At 46.8% G+C, this 20,586-nt stretch overlaps 1 protein-coding gene across 2 annotated transcripts; it reads left to right on the top strand.

Moving 5' to 3' along the window:
- The first annotated feature begins 13 nt into the window (after positions 1 to 13).
- On the top strand, positions 14 to 18,814 carry Wfdc3 (WAP four-disulfide core domain 3). Of its 2 annotated transcripts, none has more exons than XM_052723326.1 (5): positions 14 to 114; positions 1,811 to 1,890; positions 15,466 to 15,597; positions 17,942 to 18,127; positions 18,629 to 18,814. In XM_052723326.1, the coding sequence occupies exons 2-5, from the start codon at positions 1,812 to 1,814 to the stop codon at positions 18,643 to 18,645; spliced, it is 414 nt and encodes a 137-aa protein (XP_052579286.1). In that variant the 5' UTR covers positions 14 to 114; position 1,811; the 3' UTR covers positions 18,646 to 18,814. The 2 variants fall into 2 exon arrangements, with proteins under 2 accessions (XP_052579286.1, XP_052579285.1); XM_052723325.1 differs by having other exon boundaries at positions 26 to 114; positions 1,808 to 1,890.
- The last annotated feature ends 1,772 nt before the right edge of the window (positions 18,815 to 20,586 follow it).

The following is a 20,586-nucleotide window of genomic DNA, read 5'->3' as shown; positions in this document are numbered from 1 at the left end:
ATGGGAACCGAACTGCCGCCGGGGAGCCGCGTCTCGGTGGATTTCCGGATCTTGGGTGTGGGGGACGAGGTTGGGGCTTCCAAACCCCTGGAAGACGACGGCTGGGGACCGAGTGTGGGTGTTCGGGTACCATCCAGTCAAGGGACCAGTGCGGGTGTGAGGAGCTTAGACTGCAGCTGGGGAGCACCGGGTTTCGGATGGGGGCTGTCCGAAGTTCAGTCGTGAAAACTGCAGGAACGTCTGATGATTTGGTACAAGGCCCCAGAAAACCAACAAAAGGAGGGCCGCTCGTGCCGTTCCAAATACCCATTAGCCTTGGGGGTCTGCCTCTTTTGTCTGAAGACATCAGAATGAAGGTTGAGTTTTGGCTTGTGAGCTAACTTGCCCTGTTCCGGAGAGCTGGCTCTCCTTTCCCTAGATGGTTGATTCTGGGATAGGTTAGGGATGAAGGGTTTAGCAACTGTGGCGTTCTCTAGAGCCCCGCTTAGCACTGTCTCAGAGGTAAGCTGTGTCAGTGAGAGAACTGGATTTATTTATGGGTGATAACGTTACTTTGTGCAGGTTACAGTAATCAGGTAGTGTAAAGTGTTTGAGTTTTGCATTAGGAGAGATGTAGGTTCAAACCTGTTGTGATATGATTGCTAACCTTGTCTATGGGCAGGTGTGATGTTGTACATAATCCCAGAACTCAGGAAGAAGTAGCAGGAGGCTGAGGAGTTTGAGGCCAGTCTGGGCTGCATAGCAAAACCCTGTCTCAAAGCAAAGGGCTAAGAACATTGACTGTGGGACTGGATCTTTGTTCTCCTGCATACTAATTGCACAGTCACTCTCACTCTCTTCCACAAGCACCAAGTTATAAACTGTTTGTGCATTTTTATTGATGCTGGAACACTTGGATGCTGCTTTTCTGTCGGTTCTGACAGTTCCCAAGGATGGGACAGAACGCTCCAGTTACAACACTAGCTTAATTATTTTCTTATTAAGTTGTCTTTCCAGTTCTTTCCTTTGTCAGGGGCTAGGTAGGACCAAAGGCCCTTCCAGATCCTGTGGACAGAAGGAAGAACACTGAGCTTTTGTTCCCTGCCAGGGCCATTCTGGTGCCAGCAATGGTCTGGTGCCAGGGCTCTGGGGGGCCGAGGCCAGGGCCCAGAGATCGACGGTTCCATGTAAAGTTGTAGTTAAATATTACAGACCCTGAGATATGAAATATTTTGCTTACTGTACCAGAATGTACCTTGCAAAAGAGGAGCTAGAGTTCCCTGTAATTCTCCTGCTAGGTGAACTTCACTGATTTGTTTTCTGCCTCCCCATTTGAGGGGTATGTAAAGAGCTATGATACTAATAAACTGGCTGGCTTGAGTCATCAGCCCTCACAGCTCTCCTGACCCTGGACTTTATTTTTCTCCTCTCTGGTCTGCCCCCTCAGAGTCCCAGTGTGAACCCAGGAAGAACAGGTGGTCTAGTTTACCCTCTGTCATTTTCTTTCCAAAGGTCTCTCTTTGACCTTTAACCCAATAGCTACCTCTCCTTTTTTCTAGCTTCCCATTGGGATCCTCATCATTGTCTAAGAGTACTATGCATATTGTATGGCAGTATTTGGTCCCTCCCATCACATGTGCCCTTTGGCAGTGCCAGGAAAATTTCCACACTCCCGCAGCCAATCACTGTTCTTACTGTGGAGGAGAACACATTCCTGGGGGGTTATTATGTAAGAAACCGTTGGGATTGGATTGTCAGCAGTTGCCCAGTCCTGTCCTTTCCTCTGCTGCTCCCTCTGCTCTGAACTGAGCTCTCAACTCAACATCAGCAGGATGCTAAGCTACTTCTTCCTCATGAAGGCACTTCTTGCTCTTGGGTCCCTGGCGTCCTGGGTAACAGCAGGAGAGCACGGTGAGCTATCATTTGGGGTCCTTGGCTAAAAGTAATAGAAAGTTTCTGCGGGAGAGATCATCTCCTGCCTTCTAAGGTTTCTCATTTGTGGAGCCAATCATCACCTGTAGGAAGAACTGGATGGAAAGCTTGTCGGGACAGTGAGGATAGGTTGGCTTGGTTTTTGGTGCACTCTGCAACAAGGAGTTAGGTCTTATAAGGATATACTTCCAGCTATCTTCTAGAGCTCATAAAATGAGGACAGGGCCACACAACAGCCCCCTTTGTCTGTTTGTCTGTCTGTCTCTGCAGCACTACTGGTTTGCCTGTTTTTTAGTAATCGTGGGGTGTGTATCTGCGTGGCAAGGAGAGAAGGGGCTGCAGAGACAATCTGCATAGGAATACATGGAGATGCTGAGCTCCTCGACATATGTTTGACTCTCATTCCCTATTTTTTTTTTTTTTTAGATTTGAGTAGATGGCCGGGCGGTGGTGGCTCACACCTTTAATCCCAGCACTTGGGAGGCAGAGGCAGGTGGATCTTTGTGAGTTCGAGGCTAGTCTGGGCTACAGAGCGAGTCCCAGGACAGGCTCCAAAGCTACACAGAGAAACCCTGTCTCGAAAAACAAAACCACAACAACAAAAGATTTGTGTAGATGTTTCTCTGTATGTATGGCATGTGTGTACGGGTGCCTGCAGAGGTTGGAAGAGGAGTAGGATCCCCTTGAACTGGAGGGATAGGAAGAACATTAAGTGTTCTTAACAGCCGAGCCATCGTTTCGTCAGCCTCCACTGGTAGAGGCTGATCCCCATCTCCTTAGGCCTGGCCAGTTATCTCAATTTCGTATGAAGTCTCTTTCAGTGAAAAAGGAACAGTGCCTTCCTGATCAGAACCCATGCAAATATCTGTGCCAACTTGATAGGTCATGTCCTACTGGGCAGGAGTGCCGCAGCACAGGTGTTCCAAGGCCCACCAAGCAGACCTCATAGGGGTATGTTGTCACAAGGGGCAAGATCCCAATGTGTTCCCGGGCCTTATCTCTTAGATGGATAGAACCAGAGAACTTTCCACATTCTAGATTGTCTCCAGACACCTAGCTATGTAGGTTACCCCTTTCCCCTTCGCAGTCTTTGTCCATTCCGTACCTCAGCTCTCTGTCTCCTATCAGGAAAGAGAGCCCCCTTGATGATCCACATCTTTTACTTTGGACAAGCACTGTTGTGAAGGAAAGCCTGCTTAAGATAGTGGTGAAGACATCCTGGGAAGGTGGGTTGGGGAGATGGCTCATCAGGTAAAGGTGCTTCCTGCCTGATCTGCAAACCCAAAGACTGAGTTCTGTCCCCAGAATCTGTGCAAAGGTGAAAAGAGAGAACCCATTCCACAAAGCTGTCCTCTGAGCCCCATGTGCATGCCATGATGCACGTGCCTCCCCTAAAATAGTAATAATTTAAAAAAAGGCACTAAGGACTTAGGGACGTAGTTCAGGATCTCACTATGTAGCTCATTCTGACTTCATACTCAGGATCCTCCCGCTTTTGCCTCCTGAGTGCTGGGATTGCAAGTGTGCGCCACCATGCCTGGCCTTCTTTTTTCTTCTTCTTCTAAAGTCAGGGTCTTTCTGTGTAGCTCAGGATAGCCTGGAACCTGCAGTCCTCCTGCCTCCTCTTTCCAAGTACTGGGATTACAGGTGTTAGCTCACAAAACCTCTAGCTGCTTTTCTCACTCTCAGAAAGCAGGCCACGTCTCCCCTGTGGCTCTGGTCCCTACCTCCTTTTGGTATAGCAAGGACTTGTATACAGATGTTCCTCCTTGTTTCTATAAACAGCTCTGATGCCTTCCCTGAAACTGGCTTTGAGTTGTGGTCAGGCTCCCCACTCCCTGGGAACACTTCTAAAACCAAGAGGTTTCTCTGAAGAGCCCTCCTCCTCCCTGCATGCTGTTAACTACAGCTGTCTTGTCTTGTTTTTCACTTTAAGCTGTCCCTCTTACCCCTCCCACTCCCATCCCAAGGCCTGATCATGGCCTCCATGGTCCTAGGTATTCCTTCCCAGTGGAGCTCATTTTGAAGAGTAATTGGTCTCAACTTCTTCCCCCTCTTTAAAAAAAAATTAAAAACTTAATTTGCTTTTATTTAGTGTGTGTGCATCATCTAGGGCATGCATGTGTAGGTCAGGCAACAACCTGTGGGAATTGGTTCTTTCCTTCCACTGTGTGGGACTTGAGGACTTACCTACTGAGCCATCTCACCAGCCTGCTTTTTTATTTTTAAAATTATTATTATTATTGTTGTTGTTTTCAAGACAGGGTTTCTCTGTGTTACTGCTCTGGCTGTCCTGGAACTCTATTTGTAAACCAGACTGGCCTTGAACTCACAGAGATCCTCCTGCTTCTGCCTCCCAAGTGTTATTATTTTTTTAATGTGAGTGCTGGGGATCCAAACTCAGGTTCTCAAACTCAGTTCTTCATGCTTGTTCAGAAAGCACTTTATTGACTGAGTTATCTCCCCAACTTATGCCTTTTAAAAAACATATTATTTTAATCTGTATGTGTGTGTGCTTGCTCAAGTTTATATGCACCACAGGTGTGTGGGTACCCTCATAGGCCAGAAGAGGGCACCAGACCCCCTTGAACTGGAGTTGCAGACAATTTGGGAACTAAACCCAGGTCCTCTATAGGAATAGTAAGTGCTCTTACCCATGAGCCATCTCTCCAGCTCCTGTGTGTCTGTTTTTGAAACAGAGAGGAAAAGAGGTAGTCACAAAGTTATTCAGAGACATTCTGTTCTAACATGTGTACCACACATACGGCATGTCCAGTGCAAAGATCAAGTCCTTGCTATACCAAAAGGAGGTAGGGACCAGAGCCACAGGGGAGACGTGGCCTGCTTTCTGAGAGTGAGAAAAGCAGATGTTTGGCTGCAACAAGAGATGTGTAGTCTCACTCTTCATACAGAAGCTGGGTAAGTCCCACTCTTCATGCTCCATGGGTAGATTAACTTGCTCCTTTGTCAAACACACACACACTATCTGCTGCCAGGGTAGTAAATCATTCCCTGATAACTGGTTTTAGTTTACTTTGAGAAACAATACAAATGCCAGCTGTATTCTGAGAACTGAACAAAGACATGCAGAGTACCCAAGTCACGAGCACTTGTTGGATTAGTCCTAGCCAAGCGGAGCAGGATGCCAAGAGGCCATGCCACATATTCTGTGGAGGCCGAGTAGGAAGTTGCTGACTAATTCCCAATTCCCATGTCAGTTGAGAGACTCTACTAAAATGTACCCCAAGAACCTATCCAGAGACAGCAGAATAGAATCTTGATGTCTGCAGAAGACAGCACACACTCTCCTATTCACCTGCTTCCGAGACTTTCTGCTCTCTCTGCACACATGCAGGCTAGTGTCTTGTTAATAGTCGAGGCAGATTTTCTTTTATTCTGCAGTGTTAGGGAGGCTTCGGAAAGAGACCCCTTCTTCCTCTTACAGGGTCATCGTGACCTACTTCTCTTCTTATATATTTTATCTTTTCCCCACAAACATCTATTGGATGTTTATTGTTTGCTACATCCAGTGATGAGTTCTGGGTACACTGTGTTGGACAAAGCATGCAAATAAATACATGATTTTGAATTGTGATAAGGACAACAAAGAAGCAATGAAGGATGCTGAGAGAATAATGGGCACTCACATTGGGTTGGGGGCTTAAGGAAAGTATGTCTAGGGTAGTGACACTTAAGCTGAAGCTGGGAGGAGTTAAAACCAGCCAAGGGAAGGGTGTGGCTGGATATTGAAGAGAGAATCCTATGTAGAGATCTTCAGAGGACAAGTCACCTGCATGGCTAGGGACAGAGACGGAGGATAATGCCAGTGGAAGACAGAGACCTTTGACACCAGGGAGGTGCCAGTGGGAGTGGAAAGATGACGCATTTCTGCTGTGGCCATGCTTCCTTTACCATTTCTTTAAGAGTCACTCAAAGTTATTAGAAGTTGGTGGTGTCACTGGGTGGTGGTGGTGGCAGCATCGGCGGCGGCGCACGCCTTTAATCACAGCACTTGGGAGGAAGAAGCAGGAGGATCTCAGTGAATGCAAGGCCAGCCTGGTCTACAGTGATTTCCAGGACAGCCAGGGGCACACACAGAGAAACCCTGTCTTGAAAAACCAACCAACCAACCAACCAACCAACCAACCAACCAAACAAACAAACAAACAAAAAAAGAAAAAAAGAAGTTGGTGGTGGTGTCTGTGTGGAACTAATTGTTTTCCTGCTATTTTAGATTTTTCATGGCTACTTGTGCTTGTTTATACTTCTCAGTATTCTCATGATCACATTTCCTGTCTCTCTTCATTCTCCAAACTCCTTTTCTGGGAATGATGTTAGATGTATACAATGGCTTTTGGAGAGCTAACCCAGATATAATATGCAACCTTATGTCTGCCTGTTGCTCAGACTTTAGGGTGTTTTATAGATTTAAAATATTTCTTGATACATTTTTTCTTGGGTGGCTTATTTTCTGAAATGAGGTCATTTATTACTTTACTTTTGTTCTGAGACAGAGTCTCAGGTAGCCCAGGTTGGACTCCAATACTCTGTATAGCCAAGGCTGGCCTTGAACCCCTGGTCTTCCTGCCTCCACCTCCTGAGTCCTAGGATTACATGCATGCACCACCAAACCTAGCCCTTTTCTTCTTTCCTTTATGTCCTTTCCTCTTTTGCAGACAGAGCCTCACTGTTTGGCTCAGGCTTGCCTGGAGCTTGTGACTCCCTTGCCTCTGTCTCCTGAATGACATTCTGTTGTCTGCAGAAACTGGAGTCAGTCTCTCACCTGAGAACAGCAGTGTGTTAGGGTTGCGAGCGTAGATTTGGGTTGTCTGAGCCAAGCCGGTCCTCAGGCAAGCCTCTTGTGCTTCTCTTTCTGTTTCTTTCCCTGTGAGGTGGAAAGAGCCTGGAGAGTTGTTATAATGAGTTAAAGGGTGTGTTAGTCCTTCAGTATACATTAGGTTCTTTTCTTTAGGCTCCTAGGGCGGGCGGGGGGGGGGCTGGGGCTGGGCCATAACATTCTCTCCTCCTCCTCTTCATGTCTGACCTTCCCTCCTCCTCTTTAATAGTCTGTCTATGTAGCATACTGTGGCTTTGAACTTTTAGTCCTCCTGCCTCAGCTTCCCAAATGCTGCACTTATGGGCACATTTGACACTGCAGCTGGCCCAGGAGTACAACAGTCCCTCCTCCCCACCCTGCTGATCACCCCCTCTCTGAGATCCTGAAACTCCACAGCACATGTCGTCTTCCCTTCCACCGTATCTCCCTGGTGACAAGCTCCTTTGCAGTACCTAGTGGTGTGATCTGTACCTGGTTTAGGCAGCTGTCTTGGAGAGACTGCCCAGAAGAGAGACTAGAACATTGTAGTCCTTGTCAGGACGCTCAGTTCCCGGCTCTCAGAGCAAGCCTGGGAGTCTGTTGTGGACAAGGCACTCACTGTCCGCTTGTAGTGTCTCATACAGTCTTCTCAGTGTTGGAAGCTCAAGTCTGAATTGTGGGGCTTGAGGGTGAGGCTGCTTCCCAGGTGTGGTACCTTTGTGAGCTACCCTGGCCTTTGGCCAGTAGAGGTGGGACTTCCTTTTCCCTTGGGGTTAGGCAGGCAGGCTGGAAGTAGTCTGAAGATCCCAGGGAGCCCACAGGCTGAGCAGGACCTGGTGGAGTTAAGTCTTTAACAACTACTTCAGCATCGATAGCTCCTGCTGTAGGGCAGGGTTGCTCTTGATGAGACTGATTCCCGGGAAGCTCTCCTTCCTGAGCTGTGACAAACCTTTGACATCCTCACAGGTATACTGCAGCAGAGCTGGTCTGTTTGACGAAGGCGGAGTGCCTGTCAGCTTGCCTGAGGCAGACCTGGACTGTGCTCTCAGGGATAAGTTCTGGTCTGAACGTGGCCTGTGGTGACTCTTCTGTTTGCTCAGTGGGCTTTGGGCAAGTGTCTCATCTCTTTGAATCTCCCTTTGTCATCTTCATAGAGTGATGACGAAGTTTGCGGGAAATGTATTCGAAGAGTCTGCATTATGGCTGCCAGGTAATGCTCAGGACCTCCAACAGTTAGTCCAGCGCCAGCTGGTCTGTTTCCCTCTCCACGCATCTGCATTTTGACCCGCCCACTTACTCATCAATCACTCATTTACACCACGTACAGAGAGTCAGCCCTACCTGGCATGTGGGTGTCGATGGTGAACAAGCCCCACCTTTGGGGGAGGGTTGTGAAGAGGGAGCCCAAAGACAGAGGCTGTGAGGGAGGGAGAGCTTTGTTCCTAACGAAGTGAAAGGCTATTGTGAGAAAATCAAAGACGGTGGGTCCAGTTGAGGTTGGGGAGGTGGCAAGGCTCAGAGTCGGGCAGCTTTGGGCTTCCTTCCCAGATTTTATTCTAAGCGCAGAAGGAAGTAATTAGAGCCAGTGAGTTGGCTTATCGGGTAAAGGCCTCACAAACCCGAGGATCTGCGCTCAGCCTAGTGGTGGGAACAGAAGACTGACTAGAAGTTATTCTCTGACCAGCACAGGCACACTGTGGCATTCATGCCCTCACAGTCACACAGATCACACACACACACACACACACACACACACACACACACACACACACACACACACAATAATAAACACGAATTAAAAAATATTTGTAAAGAAGTACCTGTTGTTTGAATCTTAGATGGTCTTTTAATTAAAAAAAACCCAGAGCCAGATATCAGGGTGAAAGCTGAAAGATCAGAGAAGCAGAACAACCAGCCACTAGCTCTTACCTCTACGAAATCCTCAGCCTAAAGAGAGCGAGTTCCTGTTTCCTCACGCCTTATCTATCTATCTCTGCCCGGTCATATTACTTCCTGGGATTAAAGGAGTGTGTGCTTCCCAGTGATAGGATTAAGGGTGTGTGCTACCACTGCCTGACCTCTATGTCTAATCTAGTGGCTGCTCTGTTCTCTGATCCTCAGGGAAGTTTATTAGGGTACACAATATATCACCACAAATACCTAAGCCATGTGTGGTGGAAATGCTCATAATCCTAGCACTGGGAAGGCAGAAGCAGGAGGATCAGGAGTTCAAGGCCATTCTCAGCTATATGGTGAGTTTAAGGCAGTCAAGGCTGCATGAGATTTGTCTCAAAAAGCCAAAAAAAAAAAAAAAAACATCATTGAGGGGAGTCTAAAGAGGGAGAGGTCTATTCCAGTTTTCACTTTGAAAAGGCTGTTCTGGTGTGCAAAGAATGGATGAGGGCAAGTGAAGGTGACGGAAGACCAGATGAGCAGCCATCATGGCAGACTGGGTGAGAGATGACCATGGTTTAGGCCAAGGAGCTCACCATAATGCTGACATGGAAAAGCAGAGACTAAAGGCCGTTGACAGGACCAGGTAAAAAAGTAAACGGCTGTGGACACTGAGGTGCAGGGTGTGTCAAGGATGGTGTGAGGTATCCATCTGAGGGACAGGGTGGCAGTGATGCTCTTTGACAGAAGGGGATTCTTGGGGAGGTAAAACAGGAAGCTGATGCAGGACTAAAGCCCGTTTACTGACTACAGCTTTCCTGCTTTTTGGTGATAGGTGGGGTGTTGGGAGAGGTGAAGATGGAGGGTGGGGGTGATCATCCCAACTCTAGCTACCAGTCCTGTTTCTTGTCCTGATCCCTGGCAGCGTAATTAGCTGTTTGTAACGGCTGAGTTCACACAGGTCAGAAGAACCAAGACATCGAGGGCAGAGCATCCTATCCAACGGCATCACAGGCACCACGTTTTACAGGGTTCCTGGGGACAGGACAAGGATGGGCGATTAGTATGTCTCAGGAATCTGGTTTCAGGAGAGCATGAGGGGGTACAAACACTGTCTAGCTTAAAAATGAAGGTGGAGGCCAGGAGGCAGAGGCCAGGCTGGTCTACAAAGTGAGTTTCAGGACAGGTTCCAAAAGCTACACAGAGAAACTCTGTTTTGAAAAAACAAACAAACAAACAAACAAACAAACAAAATGAAGATGGTAGGGCTAGAGAGATGACTCAGCTGTTAAGAGTACTGGCTGTTCTTCCAGAGGACACAGGTTCAATTCCCAATACCCATATGGTAGCTTATAACTGTCTGCAATCCCAGAAGGGATCTAATACCCTCTTTTGGCCTCTTTGGGCATCAGGCATGTGTGTAGACATACATGCAGACAAACACCCATACACATAAAAATAAAAACGCCTGTGAAAGTATGGGGGCTGGGGAAATGGCACAGTGGTTAAGAGCACATACTGCTCTTCTAGAGAACCTGAGTTCAATTCCCAGCACCTACATCGGGCAGCTCACACCTGTCTGTAACTCCAGTTCCAGGGCTTCTGCCACCCTCACACAGACATACATGCAGGCAAAACACCAATGAACATAAAATTAATAAACAAAGCCCCAAACAAACGAAGATGGCATAGTCTGGCTTAGAGGTAGTGAAGTCCCATTGAGTCCATGTGTTTGAGCTGACAGGAGTTGTTTGACATGGATTTGAGTTATGAAGGACGATGGTAGTGCTGGTCAAGGGGATGTGATCTGATCCTCAGGACCCCAGCCTGCCTCACAAGGGGTCTATTTCTTGCTTTTGAAATTTGGCAAAACTCTAGGGAGCTCAAGGGAAGCTGGGCTAGGAGAGAGCAGAGGTAAGGTCTCTGCTGTGTCTGAAGAGCAGAGGAGCAGAGTCTCCTGGCTTTTGTCCCAGCAGAGCTAAGCTCGTTAAAATGTCGACTCCTGCTAAGTATGGTGGCTCTCTTTTTAGGTTCATTGTTTGACACTCTAAGAAGCTGGTGACAGTGCAATTTTCCTCTGGGGTGATTGCTATCCAGCTCTCTCAATGGTGGAGTAAAGTTTATTTTTGTCAAGTGTGTTGCAGTGTTCGTCAAGTAGATGATGAGTAGGTGTAGTGAGATACATCAGGTAGTTACAGTAACCATGTTCTCCAAATTAAACAACCAGGGCATGTAGTTTTGATATGACATCATAACAACACAAAATATTCCTGTGCAGGAAAATCCCAGAGCACAAGACTATTATGGTTCATCTTTGAGGTCCAACACTTGCTCTTTCCATCATGGCAGACTCCCTGGAACCAGCCATGTGTCATCATGCATAACCTGTTGCTTTGGAGGCTCCGGGCTAGGCATGTTTTGATTTTCTACAAAACTTAATTGTTCATTACCTCCACATTTAAAGAACTGGAATGAATCATGGTGAATTAGTTTTGGCTTGGATGCAGTCTTCTTTGGGTGTGCCTGCTCCTGGGGCCAAGTTGCCTGCATCTTTTAAGAATGGCGTGGTGGAATGTAATTCATTGCAAGTCAGGGGCTGAGTTTTGTCCTGCTTAGCTGCCAGCTTACTCTAGTTCTGGGTCAGCCCCCCGCTCCTCTCTGGATTTTGTTATTGTCACAGCAGTGACGAAGGGGCATATCCAGAATGTATTTGACTATGGACAACAGAACATTAACAGAATAACGATTCACTGTCCTCAGTTTACAAGAATTGTGAGGTGGATGTTAGAGCTGCCATGGCAACTCAATGATGCTACCAAGAAGAAAGCATCTCCCTCTCACTTTGCCAGTCCTCGACTTGGTCCTCACGCTAGTGGCTTCCTACTGCAAAGAAGGCTGCCTTACATCTCCACAGCATGTACATCTTTGGGAGAAGAAAGAAGTGAAGTGGCAGTTTGTATCAAGAATACAAAAGCAGGGGCTCGAGAGATGGCTCAGTGGTTAAGAGCTCTGGCTGCTCTTCCAGAGGACCCAGGTTCAATTCCCAGCACCCACATGGCAGCTCACAACTGTCTGTAACTCTAGTTCCAGGGGATCTGGCATTCTCACACAGATGTACATGTAGGCAAAACACCAATGCACATAAAAATAAATTATTAAAAAAAGGATACAAAAGCATCTTATTTTGTGGTCACCTCCAGTTACAAGAGAGTATGGAGGAAGCGAATCATTTGGGCCAGACTCATTGCTTCTCAGACCAGACCTGGGGTTTTATGAATGGGTCTCATTTACAGTATAGCAAACTGTCCCCAGATATAGTGACCAGAGACAATAGTTAATTCCTCATCACATCTGTGAGGGTGGCCATGCTCTACTGGATAGTTGATCTCCCCATGTGGTTTAGGTGAGGTCATTCATACACGCAGCTGTGAGCTCAGTAGAGCTGGAATGTGTGGGATGGTATTTCTTATTTACTTATTTGGTTTTCTGAGACAAGGTTTTACTGTGTAGCCCTGGCTGTCCTGGAACTCACTCTGTAGACCAGGCTGATCTTAAACTCACAGAGATCCACCTGCCTCTGCTTCCTGAGTGCTGGGATTAAAGGTGTGCATCTAGCTTATTTATTTATTTAAATTAATTAATCAACTAATTTGTGTATTTCTGCATATTTGTGTGTATGTGCACATGTATGTGGAGACCAGAAGTCAACCTGGAGTGTCATCCCTCAGGAGCTGTCCACCTTGTGTTTTTTTGAGTCAGGGTCTCACTTGCTGATTCGCCTAGGCTGACTGGTCTGTGAGCCCTAGATGTCTGCCTGTCTCCACCTGGCCCACAGTCAGGACAAATCTCTCTCACCTGCCAGTCCCACAGCCTTTCAAACCCAACCAAGTAAACACAGAGGCTTATTTTGCTTACAAACTGTATGGCCGTGGCAGGCTTCTTGCTAACTGTTCTTACAGCTTAAATTAACCCATTTCTATTAATCTATACCTTGCCACGTGGCTCGTGGCTTACCGGTATCTTCACATGCTGTTTCTCATCGTGGCAGCTGGCAGTGTCTCTCTGACTCAGACTTCTACTTCCCAGCTTTATTCTCCTCCTTGTCCCGCCTACACTTCCTGCCTAGCCAATGGCCAATCAGTGTTTTATTTATTAACTAATTAGCAACACATTTGCCATACAGAACTTCCCACAGCACTTCCCCCCCCCTTTTTTTTTTTTCAAAAAGGAAGGTTTTAACCTTAACAAAGTAAAATTACATACAATTTGGGAATTTGGGCGTAGCTTCTCTTACTACTTCCTGCTGGAGGGGGGCGCTGTATCTTGTGGGGATACAAAGAAAATTTTAGGATCATAGAAAAGTCCATGAGGGTGTATCGTCTGAGCCAGTTGCCTTCAAACCATTCTGGATGTTGGATCATCTGGGCCATGGTGTCATCGGAGACCTTTCAGGGGGTCTTGGCTGGTCAAACCTGATGTATCTTAATCTGGAACAAATCCATAGCCTCTGGCTTTCTGTGGGAACAAAAGCAGAGTCTCCTTTCCAAAGTAACATATCCTTATATTCAAATTTTGAAGTCAAGGTACCTTTAAAGTATACATTTTGACATAACTCAACAGCTTTTACAATCAAATGTTTTTCTGCAGTTAAAAGTCCCAAAGACAACACAATCCAGATTCTCTGTGTAATATCCATTTTTACGTGGCTTATTTTTTATACTACCTTTACTGTCTTTTTAAAGACTTTATTTTTTAAAACTATGTATTTGTTTCTATAACTCTATATATCATCTTTTTTGTCTCTTTCAAGCCTACGTATCTTTTACACACATTGCAAACTATTACATCTGAATCTGTCTTTTTTTTTTTTTTTTTTTTTTTTTTGGTTTTTCGAGACAGGGTTTCTCTGTGTAGCTTTGTGCCTTTCCTGGAACTCACTTGGTAGCCCAGGCTGGCCTCGAACTCACAGAGATCTGCCTGCCTCTGCCTCCCGAGTGCTGGGATTAAAGGCGTGCGCCACCACCGCCCGGCTGAATCTGTCTTATTGTGAATCTCTTGCTTTAAACTGCAGCAGCTGTGGCTGCTGGCTCCGCCCACCTCAGCTTCCCAACATGGCAGTGGTTTACCGCCAGCTCTGGGAGCTATCAGGGGTCTATGCTTTTATCCAAGCAGCAAGTAGCCCAGAAACCTCTTTTTTTTGTTTTGTACCTGCAAAGGCTAAATCCACCATGCAGCTTAATGTGCCACTTGCAGAGGCCTCATTCCCGCCAAACTGCAGGTCGAGCACGCACAACAGAAACCCACAAGTAGCTCAAACCGGCAGCTGCCGCTCATTTGAGAGAGACAATTAGGAAGCTGTTTTTAGCTCTGTTTTAGAATCTTTTTTTTCTCAGTTTTTAGGTGGAAACTCTTGCCCCACGTTGGGCGCCATTTGTAGGTAGAGTTTTCCTGCCTGGCCCACAGTCAGGACAAATCTCTCTCACCTGCCAGTCTCACAGCCTTTCAAACCCAACCAAGTAAACACAGAGGCTTATTTTGCTTACAAACTGTATGGCCGTGGCAGGCTTCTTGCTAACTGTTCTTACAGCTTAAATTAATCCATTTCTATAAATCTATACCTTGCCACGTGGCTCGTGGCTTACCGGTATCTTCACATGCTGTTTCTCATCGTGGCAGCTGGCAGTGTCTCTCTGACTCAGACTTCTACTTCCCAGCTTTATTCTCCTCCTTGTCCCGCCTACACTTCCTGCCTAGCCAATGGCCAATCAGTGTTTTATTTATTAACTAATTAGCAACACATTTGCCATACAGAACTTCCCACAGCATCCCACTGCTGGTGCCACCACACCCAGTCTTTGGCATGGACTGTGGGGATCAAATTCAGGAAAGCATGGCAAACATGGCGCCCTGCTGTGGGATGTTCTGTATGTCAAATGTGTTGCTGATTAGTCAATAATTAAAACACTGATTGGCCATTGGCTAGGCAGGAAGTGTAGGCGGGACAAGGAGGAGAATAAAGCTGGGAAATGGAAGTCTGAGGCAGAGAGACACTGCCAGCCGCCAAGATGAGAAACAGCATGTGAAGATGCCGGTAAGCCACGAGCCGTGTGGCAAGGTATAGATTTATAAAAATGGATTAATTTAAGCTGAAAGAACAGTTAGCAAGAAGCCTGCCATGGCCATACAGTTTGAAACCAATACAAGTCTCTGTGTTTACTTGGTCGGGTCTGACGGCTGTGGGACTGGCAGGTGAGAGAGATTTGCCCTGACTGTGGGCCAGGCAGGAAAACTCTACCTACAGCGCCCGAACCTTCTCTCTAGTCCCCGGGAATGCATTTCTCTATGTCCCCGTCTGTAGAGAATCTCATCACGCTGCACTCTACCTCAAGCTGCTTTGCAGCTCTGTGCCTGACTTCTGAGAGGGTTATTCCAAGAGGACAGGCTCCTGTGTGCACCATGTTTCTGCTTGCACCATGCTTGCTAGTGCCCCTCTGGTAAAAGTAAGTCACAGGGTGAAGTGTGGGAAGGGCCTTCGCCGGGGCACAAATCCCAGGAGATATAGTTGATTGGGGTCAAACACTGTATGTTTGTCACAGTGTGAAGGAAGGGAGGGTGAACATAAGGTCTGCCATTCGTTTGTTTGCTATGGTGGATTGGAGCTGAACAGTGTTTTCTTCATACTGCAAGCACCAAAGCCACTGTAGTTCATGGCCAGAGAAGTAGAATGAACGGGGAATATTGGCGTGTATTGCAAGTTAAAAATCTATATTTACATCCACTGAAAGATGTATTTTATGTTCCTGGCTTGAGCACATCTGAGTTTCGATGCTTTGATTCTATGGCAGAATTAAGTGGTGGATGTCCTGCTGACCCTCTTCCCTGTAAGGAGCTGTGTGATGGGGACACATCTTGTCCCCAGGGACACAAATGCTGCAGCACTGGGTGTGGCCACGCCTGCCGAGGAGACATTGAAGGAGGTACGTTGGTTGTTTGGGAGGAGAGTCACAAGTGCCCGCTGGGTGCCAGGTGAGTTTGGAGGAGCTTCCTGTGGACACCTGCCTGGGGGAGCCAGGTGTCATCTTTACCATCCCCAGGCCTCCAACCCAACGCAACCCTTTCTTCTAGGGTTAAAGGTCAATGTTGGCATGGAAAGAACTAGAGGAAGGAGGTGGTAACGAAGCTTTGGTCTGGGCTCTGCTTTGTGCCTGGGGTAAATAATCCCCTCTTTTGGGGTGTATTGCCTCTGTCCAGTAAAGAAGCTGCCCACTATCACTGGTTTTTCAGATCAATTTTTGTTTATTTTTGAGAAAGGGTCTCATTATGCAGCCCAAGCTGGTCTTAAACTCAGAGCCCTGGCTTAGTCCCTATGTGCTGGCCTTACAGGCCTGAGACACTTATTGATCTCAGATCTCTCTGTCTCTCTGTCTCTCTCCCTCTCTCTTTCAATTTTTTTTTTTTTTTTTTTTTTTTTTTTTTAGACAGGGTCTCATGCAACCCAGGCTGACTGAACTTCCTATGTAACTCATGATGATCTTGAATTTCTGATCTTCCTATCTCTATTACCCGCATGCAGGGGTCCCGGGTGTGTACCACCACACCCAGTTTATGCACTGCTGGGGACTGAACCCAGGCCTTCATGAATGTGGGGAAACACTCCATGCCGAGCTACATTCCCAGCCCATTAGTCTGTTTATATTCCTATGCAATGTCCAACTATTTGTCTGTACATACATGCGGCTTGTTAGGGAAGACAAATGAGGAATTACAGATGCTCCTTGATTGTAATGGGGTCTGACCTGATAAATTCACTGGAAATGGCAAATCTTGTAAGTTGAAAGCCCATTTAATACTCTTGTCCCAGTCAGGGTTACTATTGCTGTGATGAAACACCATGGCCAAAAACAAATTGGGGAGGAAGGGGCTTCTTTGGCTTACAGTTCCACATTGAAGTCTATCATGGAAGGAAGTCAGGGCAGGAACTCAAACAAGGCAGGATCCTGGAGGCAGGAGCTGATGCAGAGACCATGGAGGGGTGCCGCTCACTGGCTTGCTCCCCATGACTTGCTCAGCCTGCCTTCTTTTGTTTTGTTTTATTCTTTGAGGCAGGGTTTGTCTGTGTAACAGCCCTGCTGTCCTGGAACTCAATTTGGAGACCAGGCTGGCTTCCAACTCACAGAGATCTGCCTGCCTCTGCCTCCCGAGTGCATGCACCACCATGCCCAGCTCAGCCTGCTTTCTTATAGAACCCAGGACTGCCAGGCCAGGGGTGGCACCACCCGGAATGGGCTGGGCCTTCCCACATCAATCACTGATTAAGAAAAAGAGCTGGGCGGTGGTGGCGCACGCCTTTAATCCCAGCACTCGAGAGGCAGAGGCAGGAGGATCTCTGTGAGTTCGAGGCCAGCCTGGTCTACAAAGTGAGTTCCAGGAAAGGCGCAAAACTACAGAGAAACCCTGTCTCGAAAAACCAAAAAAAAAAAAAAAAAAAAAAAAAAGAAAAAGAAAAAGGCCTACAGTTAGATCTTATGGAGGCATTTTCTCAATTAAGGTTCCCTCCCTTCAGATGACTCTAGACTTGTATCAAGTCGACATAAAACTAGCCAGCACAACTCTCAACCCACCAAAACCTTCTACGTTTGCAACACACCCAGCCCACTGTAGAGTGTCGGTTGTATGTGGTCCTATGGCTGACTGTGTGTTGTGGCTGCTGCTGCCCAACACCGAAAGCAAGTATCCTATTGCATATTGCTGATCTGGGAAAAGATAGACATTGAACATTAAAGGACCATTCTTCCTGAATCTGTACTGTTCTTGTACCATTGAGAAATGATACCATGACAGGTACACAGACATATACACACCACATACATACATACACATTCACACACACAATACATACACCACTCACACACACACCACACACACACTTATGCACAACACATAACACACACACACCACACACACATACACTACACACACACACACTTACACCATAATATACCCCCCCCCCACTGATGCACAGAGCAGGGGCATCAATCTTCTTCTAGAGTACCAGACCAGCAGTGACATAGAACTTAATCATAGGGAGAAGGCAGGACCTTGTCTCTCTGCATTCTACCAACCTCTCAGGAACTGGCTTTGGGAGTTTAATACCTCCTGTGTCTGAGGTGTCTCAGCCCTCCAGCTTCCCTGCCTCCAGCCCCATCTAGTTGGGAGTCAGGGTTGATTCACCTGGGACCTGAGTCTAGAAGCTGTAGATGGGAATTTGGGAAGAGAAGAGCCAGCTCCCTGTGTTTTTCCCTGTGCTGGTGTTCTCCCCAGGGCGGGATGGTCATTGTCCCAGAATTCTGGTGGGCCTGTGTATTGTCAACTGCATGGTGGATGAGAACTGTCAACCTGGGGAAAAGTGCTGCAAGTCAGGCTGTGGCCGCTTCTGCATCCCCCGACTCCAGCTACTCCACCTGCCCAAAGACTCCAACTTCACCAATCGGTCTACATCTGAATCAGGTGAGTATTGCCCATGATGATCTTTGACCAGCTATGAAGTTAACAGGTTTCACTGCTGTTAACACTCCCCTGTTAGCTCCTGGGAAGGCAGCTTCTGAAGGCCATGAAGAATCTAGTTAGAAGGATCATGAGTCATAGACTACACCCCTCATATGGACACTGTGGGATTACCGTGTTTACAGTGGGTGTGGCTCTCTGGTGAGGTCTTTCTGGGAGAGATAGGATTTGATCCAGGTTCTAAAGCCTAAGCAGATGTGACATGTTCCAGAGGGTGGGAATACATGTGATGTGTTGGGGCCATGAGGGCTGGGGGCAGGGCAAAAAAACAGAGCAGATACCATTCCTATTTGATAACAGGAGATATGAGACCAACTTCTAAATGATAAGAGTCTTTAGAACCAGTTAGGAAGTCCATCGAGGCTCCCCAGGGAGGAAGGGAAACAGCTGGGCAGCTGGAGCTGGAAAGGTACAGCTGTGACCTGAAATGTCTTCTCCTTGCAGAATTTCAAGCACCCTAGCTGTTCTGACTTGTCTGGAATCTTCTGGAAGCCAAGAAGGGGTGATGTCCTGGGGCTTGTGACACTCCCACAGATATCAGGCCTTTTCCTCTTTGCTTCTGCTGCCTGGAGCACACAGAACAGCCCTGGGGACAGGTGCTTCTCTTTCCCAATAAAAGACTGGCATGGACCCTCTTGTCTGTACTGTGTAGGGGCTCAGATGAGGTGGGGGAGCGAGTGGGTCTACCTGTGCATGGCTTTGGCATTGTGAAACCTATGGACTAAAGAAAGAGAGCAGATTTTTTAAAATGTAACATGTATAAAGAAGAGTATTAATGTCCCACGTGAAATGACTAGTTAAATAAAATAGCCATTGCATGGAGTTCTAGTAAAAGAGTTATGTGTAACACCTTAGGCAGTCTTGTATGAGTTTAGTCATCTTTGAAATAATACATCCTGACTTGTTTGATGCATAACAAGGTAAAACAAATCTTTTCTTTTAAATGTTAAAAAAAATAATTGGTGTGTGTGTGTGTGTGTGTGTGTAAGTTGCATGTGCACAGTGAAGGTGTAGCTTTCTTTCAGACAACAACTTTGAGGAGTTGGTTCTCTCTTTCCATTGTGCGGGTCCTGGGGATTGAACTCAGATCATCAGGCTTGTGTTCATTCCTGTCTCTTACCAACGCCACCACACATTTAAAAAAGGCTTTCTGCTGGTTAAGGCGCTGCTGCTGGCAGAGGGAGAGTGCTGATCGGAAGCATGGTTACCTTTTTAGAGCTTTATTGCGGGGGGGGGGGGGGGGGGGGAGGAGAGAGGAGAGATGGAAGGAAGTAGCAGAAAGGAAAAAGAGGGATGCACAGAGGGCCCACCTGCTTTTTAGGCTGGGGCGCCATTGCAGGCTGATGACGTATTAAGGACAGAATCCTTTCACTTTCTACTTTCCTCTTTTGTTTTCTGTCAGATATTAAAAATGTCATTGTCTTACACCAAGTGTGTTACAAGATCGTTTTTGTTTGCTTTTTTGCTTTTTGATTTTCATGTATCCCAGGTTAGCCTCAAATTTCTATATAGCTGAAGCTGGCCTCGAACTCCTGACCTTCTTACGTACACTTCCCTAGTGCTGGGATCGCAGGTGTGCACCACCATCTCCTGCTTTGGTTTTCATCCGTTATACTCAAGGTGTGTTTCCACTGTGAGTCTTAGCTGAGGGTGATCTTTGGCATGGTTTCTGATTCTTCCACCTTGTGGACCAAACAAATCAGCATGTTATCTCCGAGAGCTGAGATTTCCTGGAGATTGTAGTGTCACACATAACTCTTTACTAGACCTCCATGGGATGGCTAATTTATTTGACCAGTCATCTCATGTTGGACATTGATACTCTTTTACACACACACACACACACACACACACACACACACACACACACACACACACACACTCACACACACACTGTAATAAATATAAAAATGTTAAGTGAAATTCTGGATATTACTGTGTTGAGAACACTTATTTTTCTGAGTAGACATGTGTTGGAGTTGGCTGATCTGATGTCAAGTGGCTACATTGTGCCATGAACTTTATGGTTGCTGGCCCAGGACAGTCATGACTCTGGGAAGGGCTAATATTTGATGGACTACTGACCAGTTGCTAAGATCCCTCATCCACTGTTTTGCTTATCATTTTATTGTTTTCTTAAACATCAGAATAAAAAAGCATGCGTTTTTCTTTTGAGATGGAGTGTTGCTCGTGTTGCTCAGATTGGCCTTGAACTCACGGGCTCAAGTGATTCTCTTGTCTCCTGAGTCCCCGAGTGCATGGCACCTTGTCTAGCTTTATGCACATAATTAAAAATCAGTATGAATAGAGACTTCAGTGAGAGTAGTTGAGGCTGTCTGCCTTGGGAACCTTCAGATGCTGTAAGGTCCTTTTCTTTCAGATGAGAAGGGAACCGGAGGGTG

This window comes from Peromyscus californicus, unplaced genomic scaffold, assembly GCF_007827085.1.
Source record: "Peromyscus californicus insignis strain IS unplaced genomic scaffold, ASM782708v3 Scaffold_7__1_contigs__length_154581171, whole genome shotgun sequence".
In the NCBI taxonomy this organism is placed as follows: Eukaryota; Metazoa; Chordata; class Mammalia; order Rodentia; family Cricetidae; genus Peromyscus; species Peromyscus californicus.
This window is presented reverse-complemented; position numbering and strand designations above follow the sequence as displayed.

Bases quoted from the DNA above. Each gene is read 5' to 3' on its own strand.
- Wfdc3 (XM_052723326.1), top strand. From the start codon at position 1,812: ATGCTAAGCTACTTCTTCCTCATGAAGGCACTTCTTGCTCTTGGGTCC. The intron at 1,891-15,465 runs GTGAGCTATCAT...ATTCTATGGCAG, and splicing joins GGTAACAGCAGGAGAGCACG to AATTAAGTGGTGGATGTCCT. The intron at 15,598-17,941 runs GTACGTTGGTTG...TGTTCTCCCCAG, and splicing joins CCGAGGAGACATTGAAGGAG to GGCGGGATGGTCATTGTCCC.